General features: G+C 45.4%; 1 protein-coding gene across 2 annotated transcripts; it reads left to right on the forward strand.

Annotated features, from left to right (window-relative positions):
- The first annotated feature begins 35 nt into the window (after window positions 1-35).
- Window positions 36-25,599, forward strand: EMC1 (ER membrane protein complex subunit 1). Of its 2 annotated transcripts, XM_044995834.1 has the most exons (24): window positions 36-158; window positions 3,200-3,324; window positions 3,886-3,951; window positions 4,477-4,570; window positions 6,201-6,329; window positions 7,500-7,626; window positions 8,155-8,304; window positions 8,617-8,784; window positions 9,733-9,804; window positions 11,820-11,873; window positions 12,719-12,841; window positions 14,119-14,215; window positions 15,071-15,187; window positions 16,219-16,227; window positions 16,819-17,018; window positions 17,215-17,364; window positions 18,102-18,263; window positions 19,190-19,309; window positions 19,993-20,130; window positions 21,273-21,446; window positions 21,616-21,826; window positions 22,611-22,695; window positions 23,271-23,400; window positions 24,031-25,599. In XM_044995834.1, exons 1-24 carry the CDS (start codon window positions 73-75, stop codon window positions 24,208-24,210), a joined length of 2,967 nt encoding a protein of 988 aa, XP_044851769.1. In that variant the 5' UTR covers window positions 36-72; the 3' UTR covers window positions 24,211-25,599. The 2 variants fall into 2 exon arrangements, with proteins under 2 accessions (XP_044851769.1, XP_044851770.1); XM_044995835.1 differs by lacking the exon at window positions 16,219-16,227.
- The last annotated feature ends 724 nt before the right edge of the window (window positions 25,600-26,323 follow it).

Below are 26,323 nucleotides of genomic sequence, written 5' to 3' on the forward strand. Positions count from 1 at the left end.
CCTGGGGGCGAGGCCCCGCCTCGCGGCGGGTCTGTGGGGCCGGCGCGCTGCCTGTCGGGATAGGCTCGGACCATGACGGCCGGTGCTTGGCCGCTGCTGCTGCTCCTGGCTCCCCTGGCGGCCGCGGTCTACGAGGATCAAGTGGGCAAGTTCGACTGGTGGGTGCTGGGGCCACATCCGGGTATTTAACCCCCCCCGCCCGCTGGGGTGGGGGCCTGGGCATCCCCCCCCCGCCCCCTTGGGCTGGGCAACCCCCCCCCGTCTCCTGGGGTGGGGGTCTGGGGATCTCCCTCCCACACACTATCCTCTGGGTCTGGGCATCCCCCCCCGTCCCTTGGGGTGGGGGTCTGGGGATCTTCCCCCCCCCATCACTCCGTCCCCTGGGGTGGAGTTCCCACCGTCCCCTGGGTTTGGGCATCCCCCCACTGTCCTCTGGGGTAGGGGGCTGGGAATCCCCCCCGACCCTGGGGGGGGGGGGGGCTGGGCAGCTCCCCTCCCCCTACTGTTGTCTCGGGCAACGGGGGCTGTGTCCGGGTGAGCCGGGGGAGAAGCAAGTCCTGAGCATTGCCCTATTTTAGCCTGAGTCCGACCCAGTTGCCACACTGGGTTTGACGGGTGCAGAACTGCTGCAGCTTTTGAGCTGAGCTTTGCGAGGTGAGCAGGAGCCTGCTCTGAGCTGAGCTCTGCCCCTGGCCCCGAGCTGGCTTGCCTGTGTCACTGTCATGGGCGCTGGTATCTCTGGGGGAGAATGCATCCCCCAACCTTGCCATGGCCGTGTAAGAGCCCCAGCCATAGAAACATCTGTAGGGAACAGGCCTGCGCTGGCCATCGGAAAGGTGCATTAGCTGACCAGGTATTAGTCCTCCTGTCTAGGATTTAGAGCCCTTTGCCTCAGGAAGCTGCTCCCTGTCTCCCTTTTCTCTAAAGGATAGCTGAGGATGTTGATTTCTGCTTCTCATTTCACTGGGGAGGAAGAAAATGACCTTTGCACAGCAGTGGTTTTCAACCTAAAGACAAAGGGATATAGGAATTGCCATATTGCCTCACATTCAAGGTCCATCTAGTTCAAAGTCTTGTCTCTGACGGTAGCCAGATTTGTAGGAAGGAGTAAGAACCGTGCAGCAGGCAGACATGAACCTTGAGGCTTAACATCCCTTCCAGAATGATACAAAACTACTTAAGATAGCTAAGTCCCAAGCAGACTGTGAAGAGCTACAAAAGGATCTCTGGGTGACTGGGCAACAAAATGGCAGATGAAATTCAATGTTGATAAATGCAAAGTGATGCACATTGGAAAACATAATCCCAGCTGTATATATAAAATGATGGGGTCTAAATTAGTAGTTACCACTCAAGAAAGATCTTGGAGTCGTTGTGAATAGTTATCTGAAAACATCCACTCAATGTGCAGCGGCAGTCAAAAAAGCTAACAATGTTGGGAATCAGTAAGAAAGGGGTAGATAATAAGACAGAAAATATCATATTGCCTCTGTATAAATCCCTGGCATGCCCATATGTTGAATACTGTGTGGAGATGTGGTTGCCCCATCTCAAAAAAAGATATATTGGAATTGAAAAAGTATCAGAAAAGGGGAACAAAAATGATTACGGCTATGGAATGGCTGCCATATGAGGAGAGATTAATAAGACTGGGACTTTTCAGCTTGGAATATAAGGGGGATATAATAGAGGTCTATAAAATCATGATGGGTGTGGAGAAAGTAAATAAGGAAGTGTTATTTACTCCTTCTCACAACACAAGAACTAGGGGTCACCAAATGAAATTACTAGGCAGCAGATTTAAAACAAATAAAAGGAAATATTTTTTCACATGACACACAGTCAACCTGTGGAACTTTTTGCCAGAGGATGTTGTGAAGGCCAAGACTGTAACAGGGTTAAAAAAAAAACTAGATAAGTTAACGGAGGCTAGGTCCATCAGTGGCTATTAGCCAAGATGGGCAGGGATGGTGTCCCTAGCCTCTGTTTGCCAGAAGCTGGAAATGGGTGACAGGGGATGGATCACTTGATAATCATGTGTTCTGTTCATTCCCTCTGGGGCACCTGGCATTGGCTACTGTCAGAAGACAGGATACTGGGCTAGATGGATCTTTGGTCTGACCCAGTATGGCCTTTCTTATGTTCTTAATGTTTGTTTTCATTAATTATGATGACTCTGGGTATTCTTGATATCCATATAAATACCCAGTCCCATTTTGGATATAGTAAAGATGGGCTCTTGCAGGTTGTCAGAGATATTTATTTATTTCCAGTCTCTTTCAAAGTGCTCATTTCACATCCATGGTGTCCTAAAACACGTTCTCCAGCAAAGTTATCCAATTCTGATGTGACCTACTGAGTAAAGCAATGGATGGGGATTCAGGAGACCTGGGTTTTAATTCTGGCTGTCACTGGCCTGCTGAATGATCTTGAGTAAATCATGTAATCTATCAGGTGTCTCAGTTTCCTCATCTGTAAAGTGGGGATAAGGATGTTTATGTCCTTCGGGCTTTGAGGTCTACTGATGCAAAGTGCTGTATAAAAGTTTATTATTATTATTATTATTATTAATAAACTTTTATTACATGTCTGTTCTCAGTTGCGTGTTTGTGGGTTAGATGGTAGAAATCCGTTAATGCTACCCAATATGCAGAGAGCTCAGGGAAGAATTTAATATGGCCCCAAAAGAGCTGTGAAGACCAGTGACTTCCTCTGTGCAAGGGGCCATCTTAATAGAAGCAGCACATGGCAGCTCTTTTCATTGATGATAATACATTGTTTGCTTTGGTAGTATTTACTGAAGATGCACGAATGAGACTGGTTATACTGCAGTGCAACAGTTCATCTTTTTCGTTTCTTGTCAATGAACGTAGAATATTAGACACTTTGTTTTCTTTGTGTGAATTTCCTAGAAGCAGATTTGACATTGAGCACCAAAATATCACAAAATTCCTTTCTTGCTCATTCAGACTCAATTTCTCTCTTCATTTACAGTGATCCCCCTCTCCCCCCCAAAAAAGGAGGATTATAGTAGTGTTGTGGTTGCCCTCTGTCAGTCCTTAATAGTTGCAGCTAGTGCCACCATATCGTTTGTGTTCTGTCCACCTGTGTTAATTTTAATCACCCTTTCCCTATTTTTCAGTAGGTTAAGTGGAAAGTGTTCTTTTTTCACACTTTCTTTGATTTTCCTGTTCCTTAGGAGGCAGCAGTATGTGGGAAAACTCAAGTTTTCTTCCTTGGAAGCTTCACAGGGCTCCAAGAAGCTTATTGTGGCTACTGAGAAGAATGTGATGGCTGCTTTGAATTCCAGGAATGGAGAAATCTGTGAGTGAACTGTTGTTTTATGACTCGAGATCTGCCATTTGTGTGGGAACTAATGCACACGGGACCAAAATTAAACCCTGGCATACATTAAAAGTCACTCCTGCTTACACCAAGGCTAACTTTCGGCCCATAGTCCATTTTAAGGGTTGCGGGGTGGTTAACTAGACATGACTTTATTTTCCCTGGAGACAATGAATTTTTAAAATAGACTTATCAATTTTATTTAATTTTGTTCAGGCTTAGTGGCTTCATTTCCTACTTTCAAGTATAAACTTGTTAGGTGCTGGCATGACTAGTCTGTTCTTGACCAATACAGTGGGACCAAGAACTGACTGGGGCATGAAGACTGAATTCCTCTCTCATCCCTAGAGGAGGTCCTGCTGGATAAGAGTTGAGGCACATTGGAAGGGCCGTTTTGGGGAAGCTTGCATTGGCACTATCTACTTGGCCTGTGGTTAGACAGAGGATGTCAGTCTGTGGCACTGCCAGTTGATACCTTTCTTCAGCATGAAATACCTCAGGGGAAAAAGTCATTCCCACTTTACTCCTTGTTCCTTTCAGTGTGGCGTCATGTGGACAAGGGGACTCCTGAAGGAGCAGTAGATGCCATGCTGATTCATGGACAGGGTAAGCAAAGCATTTAGCCTTTCCTGTGTGATGAGTGTTCATTCCCATTACAGACATCCAGCCAGGTTTGGACAGAGGGCTAAATTTGCTAGAGCTAATAGTCATGGTGAGCTTGTAGTGGATACAGGTGCAGTGTTAAAGATTGTGTCGTTTACTCCTTGGCCTGTCCTCTTCTAGACACATGAGGATAATTTCCTGCTTATCTGCTCTGTTTAATTTACCGCTTGGTGCTATCAGGATCACGGCTACACAAAGATTTTTTTGTGACTGTGCATGACATTAGGAATTCTGGACTCCTAGTGCTAAGAGTACAAGTGGACCATAAAACGTGAAATCCTTTGCACATTATACAAATAAAATGACCTTCCTGACTCTGAAGCAGACCAGGTGTCTTCTGGGCAGTGGTTGATATGTAATGTTCTATCCATAACAATGGAAGAGCAAATAAACTGGAGGATGAGCAGGGAATTGAATAAAGAAACCAATATAAAAATATTTGATTTGTTATTCTCTCCTCCCGGCCAGATGCCATCACATTGTCTAATGGCGGGCACATTTTGCGTTCCTGGGAGACAAACATTGGAGGGCTGAACTGGGAGACATCACTGGACACTGGCAGGTGGGAAATCTTCAGCGGGCTGTCTCTCTGTACCCTTTGGAGAGGGGAATTTGCCTTCCTTGTGTGTAGTCGTATTTTAGGGACAATGTCAATTACAGTAACTCCTCATTTAATGTAGTTATGTTCCTGAAAAATTCTACTTTAAGCGAAACGATGTTAAGCGGATCCAATTTCCCCATAAGAATTAATGTAAATAGGGGGGTTAGGTTCCAGGGAAATGTTTTTCACCAGAGAAGACTATATTTTATATATATACACACATACACAGTATAAGTTTTAAACAAACAATTGAATACTGTACACAGCTATGATGATTGTGAAGCTTGCTTGCGGTGGTGAAGTCAGAGGGTGGGATATTTCCTAGGAGCAGAATGGTAAATGATGAACTAGCACTTGGCTTAGCCCTCAAGGGTTAACACGTTGTTAATGTAGCCTCACACTCTACAAGGCAGCACGAATGGAGGGAGGGGAGATAGCGTGGCAGAGAGAGACAAAGACACACGCGGATTGCCCCTTTAAGCAGGCTGACCCCACTCTAAGTACATTGCCTTTTTAAGTAGATCAGCACGTTGAGACAGCAGCTGCTGCCAGCAAGCTCCCTCTGTCCTGAGCCCTGTCCGTGTCTCTGTGGAAAAGTCGGGGGAGGGAGGGGGGACACCCTGACATTAGCCCCTTGGCACAGCAAGCAGGAGGCTCCTGGGAGCAGCTCCGAGGCAGAGGGCAGGAGCACACATGGCAGTGGGGAGGGGCAGCTGAACTGCCCAGCAATTGGTAGCCTGCTGGGCGGCTGCCGCACTGGGAACTTAGGGGAGTGGGGAGCTGATGGGGGGGATGCCATTCCACCCTGGTTCCAAGCCCCCCACTAGCTCCAACGCTGCTCTTTCTGCAAGCAGTGGTCAAAGCAGGTGGCTGCCAAACAACATTATAAGGGAGCATTGCGCAACTTTAAAACGAGCATGTTCTCTAATTGATCAGCAACGTAACAATGAAGCAGCGTTAACCAGGGCAACTTTAAGTGAGGAGTTACTGTAGCTATGAGGGTCATAAAGTAACCCTTGTGGGAATATTGTAGAGGTGCTGAATTTTGCAGTCGTTTATCACACATAGGACTAATGCTATATCCTATAACCATGCAAAATTCTCACTTGCTTAAAGTGAATTGTGGGTTACATTTTGTATCTGGGCTGATTAATGTTCATGACTATTTTGCAATGCTGAAGTGTGTGTGTGTGGGGGTGTTGTACATAGCCTACATTTATTGGAGGTGGAAGATTGAAATCCGTTACTTATGCATAAGCTTCCCTCGTCTGTGTGCACCATTCTGGACCCGGAGATGCCACTTTGGCTTGATGGGATGGTTGGTCTTCAGTCCCATCCTTGCCCTCACCACAGAGATCAGCAGTTAGAGATCCAGTCAGTGCCAACTGTTATGGTGGTTCGGTCGCACAATATTAACTCTATCTAGGTAAGAGTAGCTATTTTTAAGAAAAATGTGTGTGTTGTGCCAGCTACCAGGGTGGAGAAGAGCAGGGCTGTTTGTCTATAATTCTAGTGTTGCTATGACTCCACAAGCTGGGTAAAGTCTCTGAAAGTATTATCATCTCACCCTCTGTCTCTGACCTGTGCTTAGTTTCCAGATGGCTAGTTTGGTGGGTTTCCAGGACACAGTGAAATATTTGGCTGTCCTGAAGAAGGCTGCCCTTTCTCTTCATTACCTCTCCAACGGCCACCAGAAATGGGTGGAGCATTTACCAGAAAGGTACAAATCCAAACCAAGGATAGATCACGGACTCTCAAACTTGTCTTAAGGGGGAGGGACCCTTTTGCTTCTGTTGTGCATAGTATCTCTTGGGGCGGGGGTTGCATCCATTTCCTGCACATATGAGAATATAGACTCCTTGGGAGGGGGACCTTGCACTGCACAGTATGAAGAGAAAATATGAGCGATAATTAGGGGGAGGGAGGGAAGAGGGTCTTCCTGTGCATAAAGACAGGAGCACATCCATTTCTGTTTACTGATTTTAGTGCAGGCAAATTACAGACCAACTGACACCATTGTGATTTATGCACTGTATGGTAGTAACATGGACTTGATCACATGGTATCTTAGGGCTTGTCTACACTTCAAAGTCAATTCAGATTAAGATAGGGTGTGAATTTAAAGAGTAGTAGCTATTCCTGAGTGAGTCCATGTGTAGACAAACCTTTAGGTTCATGGAACAAAATAGGTCAGGAGATGACATCTCTTACGGAGAAAAAGCAATCTATGAATAAACTAAGCATGTTAACCTGAACAAACCAGTTTGTGCTATTAGTAGCAGCTTCCAGTCAGAAAACAGGGGCCCACCCAGGTGTGGGAGTCCTCTTGTAATACACAAGAATGTTCTAATGTGATTGACTTCTGAAGGAAGATTAAAACTACTAAATAGTTACAACTAGGCTAAACAGTGATCGCTAAATGAGACCTGACCATGTTCCAGTGACTGAGGCCAGTGGGAGAGGGAGGATGGAACTAGGATACCTGAAGGGAGGAGGTGGAGTTGATAGGGGAAAAACTTTCTAGTGGTGAATCTGTGAAATAGCCTCCCAAGAGAAGTGGAGGAAGTCCTGTTGCCTGAGACACCTACTATCCTGCCCTGGCCTGAGAAGGCTAAAGGGAAGATGGACAAAATGACCCAATAAGTTGTCTTCATCAATACTGTCTCTGGGTTTTCAATGTGTTTAACTGCAGGAGACGATGGCTGAAGGGGAGGAGTCCCAAAAACATTTATTTGTGTTGATCGGCAAAAATTCTCCTGTTGGAGATGCACCCGGTCTTTCCTTGGGAGACCCATGATGACAGTGAATAGGCTTCTAGAGCAGGGGGCTTTAGAAGTAGCTCTGGGCAGCTATTGGAGAAGGTGATTTATTGCTACTTCTCCTCTTGCAGTGAGAGTACCCACTACCAGCTGGTGTATTCGTATGGAACCGGGGTAGTACGTGCACTTGGAGTTGCTCCTCGAAGCCATTTGAACATTGTAACCTTCAGCGTAGAAGATGGCGAAATTACAAAACAGGTAGAACTGGTACATTGATGCATGGTGTCAGCTCGTCACCAGGTTGGCTCTAGTGTGGATCCAATTTAACAAAAGCTCCCACCTGGGTAAATGTAATGTGATGTCTAGGGAAGTTAATTGCATTGCTGGCCCATAGGTCAAAATGTCATCCTGTCTCCATGGGATGTCTCATGGGCCTGGAAGGAGATTTCACAACTGCATCTCCCAGACACAGGGCTTGCAGAACACAGTAAAATTGAGATCAACCTGGGTAATCTCAGGATGGATGGCAGTTTACCCAGGGTTACAAAATCCTGGCTTTATGGGTATCCCAAGGGGAAGAGCCACTGTTCATAGATAAAGGGGATTCTCCTGCTTTTCACACAGGCCTTTGTTAGTGTGACTAAGTTTAGAAGTGAAATGTAACATTAAGCCTTTGATATCACACACTGGCTGATACAGGCCCCTGGCAAACGGACACAATCAAGCTCTTTCTGGAATTTCTTTGTGGGGCTTTCCAGCTGCCTCTCTCCCTTTATTGCCCTGCAGCTAAGAGTGGCAGCCCCCTGGATGAAGAGCCTAAGTGGTGCCTGTTGTGTGGTGGGTGAGGCAGTGCTGGTGTGTGCGGACTCTGACACACAGTCGCTCTATGCTTTATCCCTGGAGACCGAGCAGGAAATGAAGCAGATCCCACTGCAGGTAAGTGATCCTGAAATAGTCTCACATGTAACTGGACATCTGGACTAATGTGGAGGAGGGAAGGGGAGATCACATCGCTTCCATGTAATGGTTGCTTATGGGGTGATGATTTCAGCTCTTTAAATCTTGTTTTTTGTCGTATCATGGGAAGTAGTCCATCCTGCATCCCAGACCTCCGCACGATGGCTTCATGTTCAATCAGATATGGACTAACCCTTCATAAAGGTTATATTGTTAGTGAGGAAAGGGATTGTTTGATCAAATTGCATAGTAAGTTTCCATCTTGCCATGTTTGCTTGTTCCTCTTCTCAGGGCCTTGACCTAGAATTTGCTGATGGTTTCCAGCCCAGGATTTTACCCACTCAGCCCAATCCTGCCAGTGCGTCACGGGCTCAGTTCTTCCTGCAGCTGGCTCCAAGTCACTTCACACTGCTGCAGTACAGAAACGGGCTGCTAAGCCTCGTCCGGGACTTCCAGCAGGTAAACAGAATGAACACAGCTGCAGATCTCTGAAAAGAAGAGATGAACTACAGCAGAAATTCAGTGAATTGACTGTTTGGCTCTCTCCATCCACCAGTAAAACCAGAACCTTCATAAAGCATGCACTAAGCATTATGAACAAGCAGCTGAAGCTCAGGTTTCAATCATACTTTCTATAGAATTGGTTGAATCTATGTGTGGTAGCAGTTAAACTATTTAACATCAGTTCAGTAGGATCCAGTTTCTGACATTTCTCACCAAGGTGTGAGTTTACTAAAGCAGATTCTGTGCTGAGGCAAGAGTTGGTTTGCTGCTAGAAAGCACCTAAGTGACCAGTGGGTCTAGTACATTTAATACTGCTGGTGGTAGTTCTAGTGGACCCAGAAGTACATGAAATGACCATTTCAGATTCAGTGCAGTATTGTCTACAAGAGACTGGCCAATTGGGGATGGGCTCAGTGATCTAATAGGTTTCTAGAAATTAGCGATGGAAAAGATCACCTTTTCCCCATTAGGTTCTTGTCTTCCTTTCTTTGATGGTAGCTTTCCATCTCTTATGCTCCTGACTTTCATCTGTAATGTTATTACTGTTATGAGTGGGGAAACCTGTTAGTTCTCAACTCCGAAGACTCAGGCAGAGCATGCTAGTGTGAAAATCACCTCAGTGGCAATGTCTGGAATTTTGCCAGGCTTCTGACTGGTCAATGATAAAATGCTAAAGGTTACTGGACCCCAGCGTGAACATCTCTTCAGTGGTTGTACCAGAGGTTGCTTCTCTTCCTTGTAGCGAAACTTACCAGAGTCCTTCAGTCTGTCAGAATTGCTTGTCATGCTGAAAATGAACTGACCTGTTGGAATTCGGCTGAAATTGTTCTAAACCAAATGAGAATTAAGTCCTTTGCACAAACATGTTCTTATTCCCCCCCTCCACCCCCCTCTGTTTTTCAGGCAACTTTGGTGAACTTTGCAACAACTGGGGAGAAGACTGTGGCTTCTGTCCTGACCTGCAGGAATGAAGTGGTTAGTCAGTTGCACAATGGAAATTTCAGATTTGCTTCTAGTTCTAAAAACTTGTGGGGTTTTTTTAGTTAGTTAGTTTGTGTTGCTTTTTTACTGTTATAAAGATTTTGAGGGGCCACCAAAGAGCAGTGTTCTACCACTGTCAGACTGAATGTACCACCTGGACTTAAACACCTTAGGACACAAGATTCAGTCTTCATGGAAGTCAATGGTAAAACGTCTGTTGACGTCAATGGGGCTGAGATTTCATCTGTTGTGACTATCAGTATGCAAGCATCTGTAGAGCTGCTGAGTATCGAGCCGTGGTGCAATGAATATACAGAGCGAGATGACTCTTAAGGATTGTCTACACTACGCGACAAAGCACATTAGAGAGAGAGTGCGCCAAAGTGCTACACGCTAACTACCCTGTGCAGTCCTTACTGGCATGACCTAAAAGGTACCTAGGTTTGAGTTAACATAGTCACTACTACGTTAACGCAAACGAAATACTTTTTAGTTTGCACCAGCAGGGTCTACATGGGCAGTTGGAACACAGCACATTAGAGTGCTCTGCAAATCACATCCCTCTAATGCGCTTTACCACCCTGTGTAGACAAGCCCTTAGCGAAATAAATACCTTAGTGTTGGGAAGGAAAGTCTACTGACTAGCTGATACTGTGATGGGTGACTAGACGCTATCATTTTAAAAATCAAAATCCTACCTTTTGCACTGTTTTAATAACCAAATGCCCTCACCCATTTCTCACTAAGACCAGAGATTATTAAAAATGGAAGAATTAAAACAAAATCCATTTTCTTTTTGGAACCGATGCTATTTGGTCTTCATTTTTCAAGCTGAGAGGAATGAAAGATCCTAGTCAGTTTCAACTCTGTTTAGTCAATTTCCCATTCACTTTCATTTTCAGGTTCTCCTGTGCTTAGCACTAGGTGATGAGATAAAGTGGGGGAAAAGCACTCCACAGACTCTGCTGACAGCCTTACGGTAGCTGGGTATTCCTGCCAAAAGCATGGATTAAGCAATATTGATTATTGGCTTCAGAGCTAATACCCTGCTGTAATGAATATGGTCATTTCAGCCTCTCTGAGCTAGTGGAGCAGACTGCTTGTCTGCAGAGACAGTTAAACAGCACTACTTCAGGTCTCATTTGGAAAGTTATCATCACAACCCAAAGGGCTAGAAACATAAAACAAGAAAACTTCCATTCTGAAGAAACTGATAGTGGCATCAGATTGCTCCATGATACAGCTTCCCTCCATGCGTGCACCATCTCCTCCCTCCCTACCCACCATCCCTTTAGCATGGTGCAAAATCTGTGTTGCAAATGCTACAGGGGAGTTTTAAAAATCCATTGGGATAGAGAGGGGAAAAAATCATGACATATTTTAATTGGTTAGGTTTTGTATAAGGTATTTTCACACAACCTGCATTTTGGGCCATGTTTGACCTGACAGTTTCCATGTACAGGAGAACTTCAGAGTTACAAACACTAGAGTTACGAACTGACCGGCCAACCACACCCCTCATTTGGAACCGGAAATATGCAATCAGGCAGCAGCAGAAACAAACAAACAAAAAAGCAAATACAGTACAGTATTGTGTTAAATGTAAATTACTAAAACAAAGAGAAATTTTAAAAAATTGACAAGGTAAGGAAACTGCGTCTGTGCTTGTTTCATTTAAATTAAGATGGTTAATACCATCATTTTTCTTTTTGCATAGTAAAGTTTTTCAAAGTTGTATTAAGTCAATGTTCAGTTGTAAACTTTAGAAAGAACAACCATAACTTTTTGTCCAGAGTTGCATACAACCTCCATTCCCCAGGTGTTTGTAAAGTCTTGTGAGAGGAAGTACCCAGCTAACCACTTCGTTTTTCAATACCACTTATTTGCCTAAGTTTGCAGCTGCTGAGCAGGGAGGCAGAACTTGTTCCTGTTAGACACTTAATGTTCTTATGTTTTCCATGCCTTTGTCATGCTCACCGGTTCTCTTTCTATTCCCATGTTCATTGCAGAAATCTAGAACTTCTGATAAGGCAGACAGCACTTTCGGACGTTCCCATAGACAGGTATGGAAAGGAGCTTGTTGTCAGGAATTGTAGGCAGTCTTTGCAATTAACAGGCTATTCCCTTCTCTTGGGTTTGGAAGGCTGAATGGTGGAGTGGGACAGACTATTACTCCGGAGAATCATATTTTTGCATGAAACTTTATCCAAAAGCATCTTAAAACTATTCAGTTCATGAAACTGTAGGGAACTGGATGAACATGCTACCCTCTCACAGCATTACGAAGAAACAGATCTTCCATTTAGACACCCATTTCCCCACCTTAAAATGGAAAACTGCTTTTTGAACGTCAGTTTATTTCAGAAACAGTGCCTCTATGTAGTTAGGAGAGAGAGCTGCCTGGTATTTGAAACAGGGCATTGGGAGCCAGGACTCCTAATTTCTATTCCCAGATCTACCATTGACTTTCTGTGTGATCTTGTGAAAGTTGTGTAGTCTCCGTGCCTCAGTTTACCCTGCAGTTTAATGTGTGCTTATACTATCTACCCTGCAGGGGTGCTGGCACTCAAATAATTGTTTGTAAAGTGCTTTGAGATCTTCAGAAGAAAGGCATCATAGACCCCTGCTGTGTTCTGTCCAAATGGGCTCAGAATTACAGTAGTTACTCTATGGAAGTACGTGCAGATGGAAATGTCACCTAGAATTGTTTTCTGTCCCAAACTGGTGTGCTGTTTGCGTTCTGTTAAGCAGCTGTTGTGTTGTGCTTCAGAAATGCCTGCGTGTCTGTGGTGGGTGAATTGATCCTTGTAAATAGTTTATTGTATACAGCACTTTGGAATCGTTTGTGATGAAAAGCGCAGTGTAAGTAGATTGTGTCTTTGTCAGCTTGTCTTTTATAATGCTCTAGGAATTCTTAGCCTGCCCCAACAACACCTACAATATTAACCTGTATTTGGTTGAGACTGGGCAAAGACTGCTGGATACCACGATTACCTTCAGCTTAGAGCAGAGCGGTGCCAGGCCCGAGCAGGTAAGTTAGCAGCCTCTCTCCTGTCGTTGAAAGTGGTCAGAGATGGCTGCATGGAGTTTCTCTTTACATCAGGCTTGGCTGTATCTTGAGGCTTATCAAACCTTTTGCTGCAGCCAAACAGACAAGCCCCTGATTTAAGGTTGGGTAGGATACTAGTTTGGGAGTCAAGGAGATTTGGCTTCTACGTCCCTCTACCACAAAGTGCTGTTTGACCGTGGCCAAGTCGCTTCACCTTTCTGCATCTGTTTCCCCAGCTGTAAAAGGGGGTTAGTGAAATTTACCCACTTTCGTAAAACACAAGATCTATAGATGAAAAGTGCTTCACTTATGACAGCCTTTTCTGACTGGCAGGGCTGGTCAGAGCTCTTTGGGTGATCTGAAGGGGTTGCTGGTAGTGAGAAGACCACCACATGTACCCATGAGGTTTTTGATTCAGATATGGTGGCATTGTGTATCCCTGGTTTTATAGAGCTTGGCTGTAAGGGCAGGGCAAGGGTGGATTGGGCAGATGGGTGGGACCTCATATAGCAGGGGAGGGCTTGACATCATAGAATAGTGGTCCCCAACATTCTCGTCTGGCGGGTGCCAGACGAAGGACTGTGGCAGTGGTGGAGCATCCGCCGAAATGCCGCTGAATTTCTGCGGCATTTTGGCGGCGACGCTTCTTGATGATGTCACTTGTCGGGAAGCGGCGTCATCGAGAGGTGTCACTGCCGAAATGCTGCAGAAGTTTGGGGGCGCTGCCTCTTGATGACGCTGCTTGTCAGCAGCGAGAGGCGTCGCCCGTCATAGAATAATATTGCCAAGCACAAAATAGCTGCTGCATTTGCCAATGTGATCTTGGCACTGCTGATGTCTAACTCAGTGCTTTAAAATACCTGAAGTATGAGAGTTGCTGTATGAAACCAGACTCTGGTCTGCCTCTAGGTTTGTGAGAAGTGTATCCCTGAAGGTAGCACCTCATCTTTTTGTTGCTTTAGAATAGTGGTACTCAACCTATTTACCATTCTGGGCTGCATACGCAGCTCTCTGTGTTATGTGGGTCGCATCCACACAATATATATACTACCTGTCTGGCCCTGAGGATGTCACATGGGCCGTAGTGTGTGCTGATTGGGCCGCATGTGGCCTGCGTGTTGAGAACCACTGCTTTAGGAGCTTAAATGTAACAGTGATCTTAAATCCTTTCCTCTTCTCACCTTGAATTGCATCTTGCTTGTCTAGGCCAGGAGGTTATAATCCTGATCATCTCCTCTTTCCTCGTCTCCCTTTTCCAGCTCTATATCCAGGTCTTTTTGAAGAAAGATGACTCTGTGGGTTACCGAGCGCTGGTGCAAACAGAAGATCACACGCTCATGTTCCTCCAGCAACCAGGTAAATTGGAACCAGATTGACTGGTTACCCCTGTGTATAGTGTATCCTCTCTTGGCACCTTCAGTAGTGCACATTCAGGGGCAATTGTGTCCAGCCAAGCAGATTCTTTCCTGAGCTAAATCCCATAGAGAAGCGAGAAGACCAGGAATACCCTCACCCCCACAACTTGAATTTTCCTTCACTGCCAGAGCTGAGAATCTGATCCTGCAATGTGCTTTGTTGAAACAACAGCCTGTTGGCTTTAGTGAGGCTCTGCAGGGTTTCAGAGTTCTGCCCACACAGAACTTATTGCAGAACAGGGACCTGTAGCAGTTGTTCCTTGATGCCTTTTGGAAAAGAAGGGAAATTCCTCAGACAAAATATGATGTTAAACTTTAGGGTGGAGTTAAGAGTCCATTTCTGTTGCTTGAGTCTTTGAGGCCTTGCAAGAATGTTTTTTGTTTTAAACTTTTGCTTTTGATGACTCCAACCCTTTTGCAAGCCCTTCAATGCTCAAGTCATGGGTGTGTTCTTTCAACACTGTCTCTTGTTTAATAAAGTGAGGGGGGGTTGTTAGTGATTAAACACCAATGTGTTCATTATTGTAGTAGACAGTAAATATCGATATCCAAATTGCTTCAGAAATGTGGCATGTTGCGATTTATTAAGCAGCTGTTTACTTTTGTGAAGACCAGACAGAAGATCCTTCAGTCCCAAGTGTTAGGGGTATAGCTCTCAATCCATTTAAAGGGACTGGATTTGTAAGATCTTCCTGTCTCCCGATTGCTCTCAGGAACAAACGCAGCACAGATCAGGAAATTAACTTGCTCTTTTCTTTGAATCAGCCTAGGTTGCCTTTTCTTTGTATCTCTCTAGGAAAAGTTCTGTGGAGCAGGGAGGAGTCGTTGGCGGAAGTGGTAAGCTTGGAGATGGTGGATCTACCTCTGACGGGTGCCCAGGCAGAGTTGGAAGGGGAATTCGGAAAGAAAGCAGGTAATAGCCAGGACCTCACTCAGGGTTCCCTCTAATTTTTCCCACCCATGTGTGGAATGAATTTTGTTATGTGCACCAATATGGAGGTGAGGTGTGACACGTCACCTTCATATCCGTGCACATAACAAAATTTGTGTGGTGGAGGTGGGGCCGAGAGGTTCAGAGTGTGGGAGGGAGCTCGGGTTGGGGTGCAGGCTCTGGGGTGGGGCTGGAGCTCAGGGGCTCTGGGCTGGTGAAGGAGATGAAGGGTGTGGGCTCTGGGGTGGGGCCAGGGCTCAGGGCTGGTGAGGGGTGCTGCTCTGGGTTGGGGTCGGGGATAAGGGTTTTGGGGTGTAGGATGGTGCTCCAGGGCTATGGCGGGGAGAGAGGACTCCCCCAGCAGCCCACTCCTCGCAGCAGCACCTAACCAAACATTGCCTGAGTTGGTGTGAGGATTTGGACCAATTAGCACTGGCCACAGCCAGGTTTGGGCCGTCCCTTCCCTGGCCGTGGCAGGTCTGGGACTGGGGCCGGAGGAGGGGCACCCCTCTCCTGGCTGCAGCAGGTCCCAGCTGGGCGGGTTCTCTGAGTGCCTGCGCAGTGCTAAATAGGCTGCTGCGCGGCCGCGCAGCTTACAGGGAACTTAGGCCCCACTACGTATAGAGTTGAGCTTCTGCAGGGGTCTAGTTTTATGTTTATTTGTTTTTCATGCTTGTATAATTTCAGTAGCCCTCTCCCCAAAGCTGTGAGCTCTCACCCCAGATTCCTTGTGCAGACAGTATGACCAAAACGAACTAAAATAAACTTGACTCCCAGGTTCTGGGGTCGTCTCTCTAACTTTTGCATCCTCCTTCTAAAACTAGACCACACATAAAAGCTCTACTAATAGATCTTCCATATCCCTCTGGGGATAACAGACACAGAGCGATAGGGAAATTACAGCTGGCTTCCCCACTCTTACCAAAATGCTTCTGTTCGATTATCCTGTATTGTCTTACCCTGAAGACTGAAATATAATTGCCTTTATTGTCTTTCTTGCCATCCGGATCCAGCCATTCAAGGTAACCCAAAGAATCACATGCAGTTCCTTTCCTCTCTTGTGACACCCTTTGCTGGTGGATCTTTGTCCTCCCTGTTTGGTTTCTTTCTCGGAGAAAAGGTGGATTAAGCATAGGACATGGCTCCTAACAGGAATTAATTCAGACTTCAGTTGCCAAGATTTGGGTGCTTCTCCGTAATGATGGCTCCTCTGTTATGCGATACGTGAAAGCAGGAGGCGTAAGATGAAGTACACTCGTTGGTTTTAGTTGGGCACTTGCTGGAGTGATAGGGAAGAGACTCTGCACACGGTAGTGTTGCAGCTTGCAGGAAAGCTGGATGTGAGGCGAGCAGAGTGCCTGCTGAACTGAGATAGGGCACTGTGTATTTAGGGGTTTGGTAGGCAAAGGAGCTTCTATGATGGTAATGGGATATAATATGATCCAGGTGTCATGAAAGATGAGGCAGAATTTTCTTAACTAATATATACATGTGTGGCAGCACGTGACTTTTACAGACTGAGGCAGTGGTCTGATTTGCTGTGCTGTGTGTATGTTTCCCCTGCTGTGCACCACTGCTTGTTGCGCTAACCGTTGTCACTGACTTGTTTGCAGACGGCTTGCTGGGGATGTTTCTGAAGCGCCTCTCCTCCCAGCTCATCCTGCTGCAGGCCTGGACTGCCCATCTCTGGAAGATGTTCTATGACGCCAGGAAGCCACGGAGCCAGATTAAGAATGAGATCAATATCGACAACTTGGCAAGAGATGAGTTCAACCTCCAGAAAATGATGGTGATGGTCACTGCTGCAGGAAAGGTGAGGAGGGCAGGGACTAGAAGCCATTCCTGGAAATGGAGCATACCGTCCTGGCAATGGTGAGGGGGGATTCAGTGCTGAGTGCAGTGAGAAAGGTGTCAGGAGGGAGGAGGGAATCCAAAGCGGAATGCAACATGTAGATGTGAAAGACAGGCTGTTACATACATTGGCTTTTCTTTTCGTCTCTTTGCTTCAGCTCTTTGGTATTGAAAGCAGCTCTGGCACCATCCTATGGAAGCAATACCTACAGAACGTGAAGCCTGGCTCCTCCTTTAAACTGATGGTGCAGAGAACAACGGCCCACTTCCCGCACCCCCCACAGTGTACGCTGCTCGTTAAGGACAAGGTGAGTTCCTTACACACACACACCCACCACCACCACCCTCGGATTGGTTTTACCTCCCTGTAGTGAAAAATCCACAGTGTTAATAATTTTCAGATTTGCTTTTTAAATGCTTTAAACGACGACAAAAATCAAAAGATCATTCACCTAATTGCTTTGTCCACTACATGAAGTAGAAAGTCAGGGCCTGTGTATGCTAGTTAAATAGGAAAGGCTTTCCCTCTGCTGGTCACACGACAGTATATACTCCACAGAAAATAAAAACACTCTTACTTATTTTGGTGACATTCTGGACAGGTCATGGTAGGATCTCGTTAGAATTTTATACATCTTATGTGAACGCTATGGGATCAGCAGAGATGAGGTGATTTGAGTGCACAGCATATTCATCTGTAGGGTAAGGAGCACAGTGAAGGGAGAAAGGAGGTGTAGACATTAAATCCAAATACACCTCTACCCCGATATAACGCTGTCCTCGGGAGCCAAGAAATCTTACCGTGTTATAGGTGAAACTGTGTTATATTGAACTTGCTTTGATCTGCCGGAGTGTGCAGCCCCCTCCCCCTTCCCCCCCCAGCGCTGCTTTACCGCGTTGTATCCGAATTAGTGTTATATCGGGTCACGTTATATCGGGGTAGAGGTGTATAAACCAAGCCAGCAGGTAACTTCATATGCTAGAAGATCAACCACCCTTCTCTGAGTTTGCCCTAACTAGTTTCCCATCCTGTTGTCTGTTCCAGGAGACCAAAATGAGCTCTCTCTATGTCTTTAACCCCATCTTTGGGAAGTGGAGTCAGGTGGCTCCCCCTGTTCTGAAGCGTCCAGTTCTTCAGTCTTTGCTTCTGCCCATCATGGATCAAGATTATGCCAAAGTGCTACTTCTGATTGATGATGAATACAAGGTAATTTTGTTCCTAGGGCAAAACAGTCTCCATCTGCAGGATAAATATCTCCCCGTCAAGGCAAGAAATAAGAACGTTGTCAAGTCATAGTCCGCAAAGGGAATGAGACTGACTTCAAGGGACTTCATCAAGATAAAACGCACATTTAAAGCCACTTCCATCTCTTTGTCACTAATAACCCCATTAGATTAACACAGAAACTTTAAAATCTAACTTGCTCTTTGTTGTTCTTGCGCTTTGTTACCTCTTCCATTTCATTCCGCTTGTACCGTGAAACCAAAGTCGTCGCCTGCACTCTTGGCTCTAGACAGTGGAACTCTCCTGGCTCTTGTGCACTAGGCGCCATTTGTTTTATTTGGTCCCCTAATACTGCAGGCGAGAGCTGCATCCCAAACCGGACTATTTTCATTCCAATTGAAAGAGAGTCACAAGAACCTATTCAGTCTGGTTCGCATTTGAACCCCCCCATGGTTTTTAAAACAAACGCTAAATTTTCAATCCGCACTAAATTGATTCTACCCCTCTTTTTGGCCTCCCAGTGTAGAGGTAAAATATAGCAAGTCGCTGGCTTACAGACCAGGGAGCTGTGTTTCAAGCACAGGCCACAGTCCCCTCCCCAGTGCAGATTCCTATTGCACACTCCCTATGGACCTCTTTATGTGGATTGTAAATGGCTTATATTTTTGCCTGGCAAGAATATAAGTCACTTATTGAACAGGGAAGGGCAGTGTTAGCGTCCCTATTACCCAGGGTGCCTCTGCCCTTGTTTAGCCAAATTCATCCGTAATTCAAGCCATTTAAATCAGTGGAATTTACATCTCTAGTAAATTGGGCCCAGTAAGGTTAACTGGACTAGCTTACTTACAAATGTGAGACTAAAAATTGATAACTAATGTCTTTGTTTAAACTCTTCTTTATCTTCCCAGGTTACAGCTTTCCCAGCAACTAAAAACATCCTCCGCCAGTTAGAGGAAATCGCCCACTCCATCTTTTTTTATATAGTGGATGCTGAACAGGGCAAACTCTCTGGTTTCCGGCTGCTAAAGGTACAGAAGATGCTCTGTGCTATGTAAGAAGTGACACGTTCATCCCACAGAGTGTATGTATGGTGGATCTTTGCTGTCATGGTATGGGAGTTTGGTTTGATGTATAAGAAGTACAGCTGAGTATAGACTTCTGCCAGTTCTCAAAAGCTTCCTAAAATCTTTGTAAACTCATAGTTATAAGTAGTCTTTACTGAAGAATCCAGACAGGTCTCCATCCTGCAGTTTGGTGAGAATCCATCAGAGGGAGCAGTTCTCCCATATTTCCCGGTTCAGATGCACTTTGGAGCTGAGACGAGATGAGAGCACAGTAGTTCAAGTAATCCTTCCCACCCAGCTCCCCAAGACTCTATTGCCTATTCTGAGAACTAGTTTGGGTGCCCTAGACAATGGGCAGAGAAAGCATGTGCTCTTCCTCTAGTAAAAAGTGTTCCCCTGTTCCGTTGATCCTCTAAATCAGTGGTTCTCAACTGGGGGTCTGTGGCCTCCTGGGGCTCCATGAGCCCTTCCATGGGGCCCCCACCACTGAAACACTGAGCTCCGGGGCCCCCCATGGGGCTGAAGCCCTGGTGCTCCCACCCAGTGCACCACTCTGTTCTAGGGGGAATCTATCTATGTCCTGTAAATGGAGATTGTTTCTTTCAGAGGGTCAGGAAACCTTATTTTGCATCTTGACTCCGCTGTAGGATCTGACAACAGAGGAGAGCTGGCAGATGACCATCCCAACTGAAGTGCAGAGAATCGTGATTGTGAAGGGGAAGAGATCAAATGAGCATGTACACTCCCAAGGCCGTGTGATGGGTGATCGCAGTGTCCTCTATAAGGTACTGCAGACCTTGTTAGCTGAGCTTTGGTGGCTGTGAGCTGTATGCTAAGGTTTCCATGGAACTTGGCATGGAAGCATCAGGGAGCTGATACCCACCTCCTGGGCTTGTAGACACTAAGCGTGTTTTAAAAGCAACACTTAAACTGGTTGGAAAATGCTTTTGCCAGCTGTGCTGTCGTTTTGAGCTTTATAGAGCAGCCCATATATTAGCAACAAAGGTAGCAAGTCTAACTTGCTATTTATTATCTTCCTGATCCTTTTTTTTAGACCAATGCTGAGGTCAAGAGAAAGGGGGAGAAGGGGTGGGGAAAAATAATGAGTCTTAATGTCCATCCTGGGATGCATCCACACTTGTCCAGGCCTTTTACCAGAAGGAACTAATCCTGGATTTGCTATGGTCCTGTTCTCCCTCTCATGCTTCCCAATGGTCCTCCTCCATCAAACAATTCTAGCCAGGCAGTGGTGTTGTGAGCTTCCAGCTGAGAGATTGGTTTGGAAGTGGACTGGAGATTAATGACCCTAGGTAAGCAGAGACCAAGTGATTTACAGAACCATTGAGCGTGGTCTGCAGGAGGATGTCGCTGGCTGCTGCATTCTTCCAGAACTGCATCCCAGCAAGAACAGGTGGAGCATCCCAAGCTGGAGGAGCTGACTGTCCGGGTGGGCGATATTGCAAGTGAAGTATTGCATATCAATGCACCTGCCTTTGGGGACGATTTTAAAACAAGTGTCTGATAAAACTTTTGTTCTTTTCTCTTCTGATTGGGGAGCACAGCTTTGTAAGTCAAAGCCCATTTCTAGCACTGCTGGTCCTGAGTCCTGACCCAAGAGGGGACAATTGGTGCCAAGTTTCTGCATACACATCAGTCTCTCTAAACGTTACTGGAAGACAGGAGAAGCTGAATTTTGGCAGAGGAAATTTTCCTCTATAAATGTTTTCAGACAGCTATTAAAGACCAGGGGGGTATCATGACAGGTGCGACTGATTATAAATCTATCCTCATGGTTTGTGCTGTTAACAGACATCTTGTTGCCTCCATCTTTGGCTACAAAGGTCTGGGATAATCTGCACAGATTGCCCCTGGCACAATAGTATAAACTAGGGGCTTCCCCACATTTCTTTCCTTGTCCTTGTTATAGTCTTTGAACCCTAACTTGCTGGCAGTGGTAACGGAGAGCACGGATACCCACCATGAACGCACCTTCATTGGAATCTATCTGATTGATGGAGTCACAGGCCGGATCATCCACTCTTCTGTGCAGAAGAAAGCAAAGGGACCCGTCCACATTGTCCATTCAGAGAACTGGGTGGTGGTAAGGAAAAGTTATTGCTTGTAATCCTTTAGCTTTGAGATCTGGAGGCAACCGCCTACGCTGCCTAGGGAACGCTCCCCGACTCCACGCCAGTGACTGTCCAGCTACCCTCCGTGTCAATTGACTTGTGCTGTGCCCTCCTGAACAGTGTCTTCCTCTCTTGTCTCAGTACCAGTACTGGAATACTAAGGCACGCCGGAATGAGTTCACTGTGCTAGAGCTGTACGAAGGGACGGAGCAGTATAACGCCACAGCCTTCAGTTCCCTTGACCGCCCACTGTTGCCGCAGGTCCTCCAGCAGTCATATATCTTCCCATCTGCCATCAGTGCCATGGAGGCCACCATCACTGAACGTGGCATCACCAGCCGTCACTTGCTCAGTAAGAACTGGGTTAGGGCAGGGTGGAGGGATTGGGTTACATGTGTGTCAAATTTTGTATTAAAGAAAAGGTCACTACAGTATCTAGGGCAATTAGCCATGATGGTCCCTGGGGCTGCGTTAGAGAAAAGTATATTTTTAAAGTTAGCCTGTGATTTGAAGAAATAGTGCAGCTACAGCCCTTCCCTTGACGTAAATCATGGTGCATGCTACTGTCTTCTGTGTGCATTCAGACATTGCTGCTGTCTGCATGGGCGGTGCCTTCACTTGTCACTCATGAGCTGCCTTTAGAGCAGCGGTAGGCAACCTATGGCACGTGTGCCGAAGACGGCATGAGAGCTGATTTTCAGTGGCACTCACACTGCCCGGGTCCTGGCCACCGGTCTGGGGGGCTCTGCATTTTAATTTAATTTTAAATGAAGTTTCTTAAACATTTTAAAAACCTTATTTACTTTACATACAACAATAGTTTAGTTATATATTATAGATTTATAGAAAGAGACTTCTAAAAACATTAAAATGTATTACCAGCATGCGAAACCTTCAATTAGAGTGAATAAATGAAGACTCGGCACAGCACATCTGAAAGGTTGCTGACCCCTGCTTTAGAGCAACAACAGTATTCAGCCTAGCCCTCTGCTTGCTTCCACACTCCCTCCCTCATCACTGACTAGTGGACTCGGCAAGCTCTCTCTGGCATGCCTCAGGACTACTGGATTAGCCATCAGAGAGTGCGGTCAGAAATGGTCACTTCTAAGAGATGATTTTTTTTTTTTAATGTGCAGTTGGGCTTCCCTCTGGGGCAATTCTCTCCCTTCCAAAGGCTCTGCTGGATCCTCGACGCCCAGAGATCCCTACAGAACAAAGCAGGTGAGCAAAATGCTGCGGCAGTAATCCCCGTTCCCAGGCACCTGCCAAAAGGGGGAAGACTGAGTGTTTTAATGCTTTAGTCTGGAGTAGATTAATATATCAGTTCTGTCTGGCCAGATTCCAAGTAATTCTTACTCTAATTTTAGAGAGGCTGTTGTCTTCATTGCCAATTGGACTGCTTTACTGCCAGTCCAGGTGTGAATAAATTAGTCTGTAACACGGTAGTCCAGAGGGCTGTCAAAAAGCACCTGTTAGCATCATACTAGTGACTAGTATTCTACATAATTATCTATGGTTTTTAGAGTGATACTTTAACTGATTTATTCCTATGGCCTTGAACCTGGTTGGTTGGTCTCTCAGACTTTAGAAGGAGGTGGACACTACCCTAATTACAGCATGTGTCTCCCTCTTCCTAATAGCCTTTACTAAGCACTATGTGTGAATGACTACATTATCTGTATAAAGATTCTAATGTTGTATCACCAGACTTGAGTTCCAGATAACAGGCTGCTTAGGGATTTACCCACTGTGCTGTGTTTGGTTGGGTTTCAATATCTCTCTCAAATGTCTTTTAGGGAAGAAAATTTGATTCCATATTCCCCAGATGTCCAGATCCATGCTGAGAGGTTCATCAACTACAATCAAACCATATCCCGAATGAGAGGGATTTACACTGCCCCCTCTGGCTTAGAGTCCACGTGCCTGGTGAGTCTAGGTTAGGGTTTCTTTTTGTAAAGCATGATGCAGGATACAGCAGTATGCCATCACACCCCCTTTCAGGGAAGGTACGTAACTTCAAGCCTTGTTATAAGTCATTGCTTAATGGTTTCCTGAACTGTGCTTTGCTTGATCAGAACTATAGGGATGAGCCTCTTATTAGAGGGCTAAGATTTTATCATGAATGTTTTTAGTAAGAGTTAGGGACAGGTCACAGGCAATGAAGACCTGTCTCTAACTTTACTAAAAATATCCATGATAAAATGGGAAGGGATTGGGCAGCTGCGGGGTGGCTGGGAGCTCTGGGGGGCTCCCACCACTCAGGGGCTCAGAGCGCTAGGGTCCACCTGCCCCTCCTCGCGCCTGTGGAGCTGCAGGGGACCCCTGCTTCCCCACTGCGGCAGCTGGGGAGCTGTGGGGGCACACTGCCTCAGGCAGCAGGGGTACCTTACCACTCCCTGCTGCTGCGGGAGGCGGTGAGACCCTGCAGCTCCCAGCTGGTGGGGCTGAAGTCACAGAGGTCTCTGGAAGTCACGGAAAGTGGAGCCTTATCTTTTATTAACGTATTTGGATTTCTGTGTGAAGCTGCTGTAACAACTGGTGGTCTCACTTCTTTAGGTTGTTGCGTATGGCCTGGACATCTTCCAAACCAGAGTCTACCCATCCAAGCAGTTTGATGTTCTGAAAGACGACTATGACTATGTGCTGATAAGTAGTGTTCTTTTTGGACTGGTTTTTGCCACTATGATTACAAAGAGACTTGCTCAGGTGAAGCTGCTGAACCGTGCATGGCGGTAAGCACGTGGGTGAAGGGAACACTGAGGGCACCGGTGAGGCTGGAGAACAGGCTGGCTGGGATTCTGAGTAGCTGATCATCTGCTGGTGTGCACGCCACAACTGGGTTTAATTATATGTTCCAAATTGTACTGTTGTGATGGAGGCAAGTATTTATAGCACATTTCTGCTGGAAACATTGAAGGGAGGAGCTGCCAGTGGAAGAAAAATATGCTTCACCTGGGAAGAATTCTATCCAATGGCAAGGAACTAATGAGACTACAAAGGAACAGCCATCTGTCCAGGACTTCACTGAATCAGTGTGAAAAAACCTTCTACAGTTGTTTTTTTTTTTTTCCTTCAAAGTGCTAAGATCACATCACTTTCCATGAGAAACCTTCCCTACCTTTAGCTAAGATTGATATCAAAATACTAAGGATGTATTTCTCCCCCACTTCTGGGGTGCACTTTGAGACCAGTTGATGGCTTACCTCTTCCCTACCCCAACCATTCCTGAAATCTTGGAGGAGAACCCTAGATGCACCACAGCTCTGACTGGAAAGCTAGGCTTTGTAAATGCGAGCTACTGTACATGGGGGGCGTGGGAAGAGGGGATGTTCATAAGTTAGCCAAGAGAATATTAACAAAATAATGCATGCAAATTCAGGACTGATTGATCAAACCTTTTAAGTAAATTATAGCAATGGGGAAGGAGTTCAGGGAAAGATGATGCTTACTAAGGTCTCCATGTCCTTTATTTATTGTGACTGCACTGTATGTTCCTTTTCTGCTTTTTAATCTTTCAAATGGTTGCACAACACAGACCTCATCAATTGGATATTTCTGGGCAAGTTTTTCTCTGGTAAAAAAGTAAATATTTCAAAGGGTTTAGCAAACCTGAGAGATGCTGTGAAGTTGCATCTAAAAACATCCCACCTTTTATGCTATTTTGCCAAACAGCTAAGCGATAACTTAAATCACAATATTTTTTAACCTAGTTTCAGGAGTAAAGAAGCCTGCAATTTGTTTTCCCTCCATGTATCAAGGATGTTCATGCTTGGTATGTAGTAATATTCAGTATCTAATTTTAAATTGGAATATGTTTTTACAATTATTTGTAACTCGTTGGGACATTAAGTGCTAACATTGGTTCTGAACCTCCTGTGTACTGAAATGGTTGCAACTTGGCACATGGCAACAAAGCCCTTTGCTTCTTGGAAGCCTTATTGATTTATGTTTGGCCGAGATGTGATTGGATAACCAGATGCTATAACAAACTAGATCTTGTTTTTAACTGTGAAACTGGTCCACAGTTCTTTTGTGTGGAAGAGTGCAGGCAGAAAGGATGAGGAATATGAGGTCATTTCTGCGGAGAGCAGGTTATCTAAATAAAAGTAATTTGATCAGTATCTATAAGCATGTTTGAATTTTCTGTTAGATCTTTTTGATTGGTATCTGTAGTTTAGTTGTAGGTTAAGCATTTCTCCTTTTTTCCATTCAAAAAATGCAAAGACACTTGTTAAATCACTTAAATGTAAACAAGAGGTAGGTGGTGATGGCCTCTACCCCGCTGCACATAATATCAGTGTCTACCAGGTAAGTCTGGACATAGGTAGTGGGACGTAGCTCTCTTTTGAGTGCTGCATAAAGAAAAAACATGAAAACAAAAAAAATACAAATTATCCTCTAACTTTTTAAAACTTTTAAAAACTTGCAACTAATTAATATTCCAGATCTCTTACCTTTCATCTGAGAATCTCATTACTTTAAGGATTAATAAATTAGAGGTAACAGTACACCCACAAAACAGCTAATTAGCCTTACCAATTTTAAAGAAGGCAGAACTGAGGCTCAGAGACTTTGTGAATAGTGTGAGGCACCTAGCATGTTACTAGCTGTGTGAGAGTAGAATCCAGCAGTCCTGACTCAGTGGTACATGCTTAAACCAGTAGGAGTACTCTTGCCCCATGAAAACAATGTAAAAATAAATGTGCTTAGTTCTGAAGAATGCAAAAGAAACCATAATGCCTGCCACAAAGACGTTTACAGTCTAGGAGTCAGAAGAAAACTACAGTTGGTGAGGACACAGCTTATCACATATCCTCTGAATACAAACGAAAGGTTTGCTGTTATAGTT

Source organism: Mauremys mutica, chromosome 21 (assembly GCF_020497125.1).
Source record: "Mauremys mutica isolate MM-2020 ecotype Southern chromosome 21, ASM2049712v1, whole genome shotgun sequence".
Classification (NCBI taxonomy): domain Eukaryota; kingdom Metazoa; phylum Chordata; order Testudines; family Geoemydidae; genus Mauremys; species Mauremys mutica.